This window comes from Musa acuminata, chromosome BXJ1-7, assembly GCF_036884655.1.
Source record: "Musa acuminata AAA Group cultivar baxijiao chromosome BXJ1-7, Cavendish_Baxijiao_AAA, whole genome shotgun sequence".
Lineage (NCBI taxonomy): Eukaryota > Viridiplantae > Streptophyta > Magnoliopsida > Zingiberales > Musaceae > Musa > Musa acuminata.
In genome coordinates, this window is record NC_088333.1 from 21,619,778 (window position 1) to 21,623,911 (window position 4,134).

Genomic DNA, 4,134 nt, shown 5'->3' on the forward strand with positions numbered 1-4,134 from the left:
TAGGAGTACGATGGATCTACTAGTTTTCAAATATAAATCTAACAAGCAATAAATATATGGATATCAAACTCGTTTGATGATCAAATGGAATAGGTTCGCTCAATATATTCTCAACCCCAAGAAATTTTTGGAGAATACCAAAATGACATGTTGTAGTATAATATCTTTTAATATTTTTAGTTGAAGTAAAGCTTATTGTATGTATCATATCGTTTCAATATTAAAATTTTTTAATCCTCATTTACGATCAAGTATAGTATGAACTACGAAACATGTCTTGCGACAGACCTTGTCCAACTTGTTGATGGATAATTTGGATGGCATGTGATACATAACACCAAACATTTCATACCATAAGGGCATCCTTAATTGTCTATGGCCCTTGGTTGATCCAAAAAGTTTGATTTGATTGTGTATAAAGGGGATCAAAACTAATTCTTTTCTATCATTTATAAAACTATTGCTCTCATGATCGACAACAAAACTACACTAGACCGTGAAGGAAATAAATAAATAAATAAAATGTCTACTCTCCAAATTTACTAGCAAGATTCTCTAACCGATTGGATTAAATTCAATATTAATGGCGCATTTAGTATGCAGGACAAATGAAGGTTGCTTGATTGTTTGATTGAATATATTGTATTGTATCGGAAAAGTCTTGTTTTGAAACAGGAATATGGGTCGTCTTCACTCGATAATAACTCGTGTTTGATTGAAAGCAGCCTAATTGAAGAAGATAGATCAGCCAACAAGTCATGAGAAACATAGATGGCACATCTCTATTATCACAACTCAAGATTTTTGTGATAGGGAATATGTCATTGCCATGCGAGAAGGCTTCACCAAATAAGATGGAGACCATTGAAAAGCATTTGAAGTCTTATTTCTAGATAACATATTTTTATTGGATTATTTATATAAATATAATACTTATATTTATTTAATAATAGCATATAAATAATACTATCTATATAGCACACCAAATCATCCTTCGACCCAATCGATTAGGCTTGCGAACGGGACAAAAGGCTGTGCCGGCCGACTGAATCACCCATGAGAAAATCTTAGGGGTGACATGGTCAGAGGTAACGTCACGCCATCTGCTTAGTTCTCTATGGTCACCTCCTCTTGGCCTAACCCTTCCGATTTCGACCACGATCACTAGTTTTGATGAAGGTAAAAAAACCAGACAGCACGCACGGGTCGTGTCGTGCACATCGGCTTTTGTGTGGTGTGGTATCCACGTGTTTTGTTTCCCATTTGTCGTTCGCTACCCAGTGAAAGCTCAAATCGTGCCATAGCTGTCGACATGGCCGCCACCGGGGGCTCTCTTCCGGATCTCGTCCACAAAGGCTTGGATGTGGCGATCCGACGAGCCGCCCTCCGCCACCGCCTTGGTCGCCGCCTCCCTCCACTCCGCCGCCCTCCCCCTGATCGCCTCCGCCCCCTCACCCCGCGTCACCGCGTCCACGCAACGCTCCACCTCCTCCCGCGCCGCCGGAGCACGCAGCCGCACCCCGACGCCGAACACCTCCACCAGGAACTTCGAGCCCGGCACCTGGTCCCCCCACTGTGGGTACGTCACCACCGGCACGCCGGCCGTCAGCGCCTCGAGCGTGGAGTTCCAGCCGCAGTGTGTCACGAAGCATGCGATGGCGGGGTGGGCGAGCACGCGATCCTGCGGGCTCCACGCCACCACCAGCCCCGGTTCGGCGGTCGCCTCGATGAAGCCCTCCGGGAGCAGCGCCTGCGCGTCGCTGCGCACCACCCATAGGAAGGGCCGGCCGCAGTCCTTGAGCCCCCAGGCCAGCTCCTCCATCTCCTCCTTGCTCAGCACGACCACGCTACCCACCGACACGTACACGACGGAGAGCGGCGCCTGCGTCTCCAGCCACTCCATGCAGTCGCCTGCCTTGAAGATGTCGCTTCGGATGTTGGAGGACTGCGACTTGTGGTCCGGCTCCACGAGAGGCCCCACGGGTATGAGGGGTAGCCGGTGGGAGATGGCGTCGATGGCCTCGTGCTCGAGCTCCTCGAAGGAGTTGGCTAACACCCACGACGCCTTTGAGATGTTGGCGAACTGCTCCAGGATCACCTTCGCCAGCACCTTGTATGGGGAGGACGGGAGGAGGAAGCTAGGGAGCTCCTGCGCCTTCAGGGGAGGTAAGCCCGGCAGATTCACCGTGACGTTGGGGTTGTCCTCGGTGGGGAACTTGACCAGGGAGTGGTAGTAGCAGTAGTAGGTGGTGAAGACGGCGCAGGACTGAACCCAGAGGACGCCGCTGGGGATGCCCAAGTCGGCGGCCACGTCGAGCACCCATGGCAAGAAGGGGTTGTTCACGACGCAGGACACCGGGCGACCGGCGTCCACATGGCGGCGGATGAGGTCAGCGAGGGCCGGCGGGCCGGTCGCTCGGAGGAGGGGCATGAGGAAATCGAGGTCGCCGCGGCGGGGGTCGTCGACGGCCAGGCTGTCGGAGAAGAACTCGAAGCGGATGAAGCCACGGCCGACGGGCGTGGGGTCGCCAAGGGCGGCGTTGGCGGTGAAGGAGGAGATCCGGTGGCGGATGTCGTCGGTGGAGCAGAGGGTGACGAGGAGGCCGTTGGCGGCGATGCGCTTGGCGAGGCGGAGCAGTGGATTGAGGTGGCCTTGGGCAGCGAAGGAGACCATGAGGAGGTGAGGCATGTTGCATTTGCTGCCGCTGTCTCCTTCCATGGCGATGACAGCTCTCACTATGCTTGGGAAGGGTATGCTCTTAATTAAGCAACAGCACCACGAGGAGGTGGGTCAAGCTATAAAGCACTGGTTGTCAAATCGAGAAGGTAAGTGGCGGTCTTGTGGTCTTAAGATGCCTCCTCGCGACTCAAAGGTCCTCCAAGACTTCAATGTCAACTACGGAAGCTCCAGAATCGGCGGCGAAAATGTGGAGGCTGCGATTGTAGCAGTGACGTAGCACATCCTCGGCCGGTCATTGCTCGACTCTTCTATCCACCCTTGGGTCCCCCGGTCTTAAACATTTGAAGCTTATTGCAGTGATACTGTGTCACAGCTTATCACAATTGTTGATGAACTCACGTGCCATGCTCGGGAAGTCAGCACGGCTTGATCCATGAGACGATGTTTGAAATTTTTGACGTTAAGGAGTGCGTCTCTCGGTCGGTTTGTCACGGACTTAGTTGATTTTGCTTAAGTCGTGCGGCACCCTTGAGTGTCCATCCGTAAATATCAGCCTCCTCGAAACCTCTCATGGTCCCTTAGGACTTATAAAAGAGAAAACAAGTTAGAGAAAGCGTCTCACTCGGGATCCACAAGTAAACATTTCAGGAAACACTTCATAGACAATGTAAATTACAAACAGACTTTACAAGCTCTGAATGGTTGCACAACAAAGGATCAAAATGGTCCACTACAGACCGAATATTTCTCATAAGTATCCACATGACACAACCTTTATTTACAAACCTAAAAAGGCCACTAAACCTAACTAAAATGGGGCTGTTAAGCCTTCGACCGTTCCTCTACATGCTGTGCAAAGCATGAACAAACCAAAAGATACAAACATATATAAGCATTACATCAAACATCCTGTTTATAATAATGTCTATGATATTCTCCCCCACTTATTCCTTCGATGTCATCATCAAAGTCTTTGCCGACACTACAACTCTTCGTCTTTGCTGAGTCTTCAATCTTTTGCTCCAATTGTAATGCGCCTCTTGGCTCCTAGCTGCTCTCTACTACTGTTGTTGAATAGTCAAACTTTTGATCCGCCATGTTGCTTCAACTCGTCAATGACTTTGACTCTAGTGTGGGGTTGCCTGAGTTATGTTAATCCCTATTGGTTCCTATAGATCTTTTAGATAAAGAAAAAGACCATCTTTTCTATGTGTCAGTCTCCCAAATGTCTTATTGCTGCTTGAATTGGGTGGATGCTTGTTGAAGCTTTAACGAGCATCGTCTTGTAAACTTTTGAAGTTTTGGGTCCTTCCTCCACCAAATTTGTCCATTGACTCTTCTTTCACTTAGTTGTCACTTCCAAGTAGATTCGCATCACTTCCGCTTTTGATTAGCATTCTATTGGGAAATGAAGCGGATAATCTACTCTCAATAGCACTAATCACCATTGGTGA

At 49.0% G+C, this 4,134-nt stretch overlaps 1 protein-coding gene across 1 annotated transcript; it reads right to left on the reverse strand.

Moving 5' to 3' along the window:
* Positions 1 to 864: 864 nt before the first annotated feature.
* Positions 865 to 2,793, reverse strand: LOC103972869 (gallate 1-beta-glucosyltransferase-like). Its single transcript, XM_065192269.1, has one exon. It carries the CDS (start codon positions 2,717 to 2,719, stop codon positions 1,289 to 1,291), a length of 1,431 nt encoding a protein of 476 aa, XP_065048341.1. The 5' UTR covers positions 2,720 to 2,793; the 3' UTR covers positions 865 to 1,288.
* Positions 2,794 to 4,134: the final 1,341 nt, after the last annotated feature.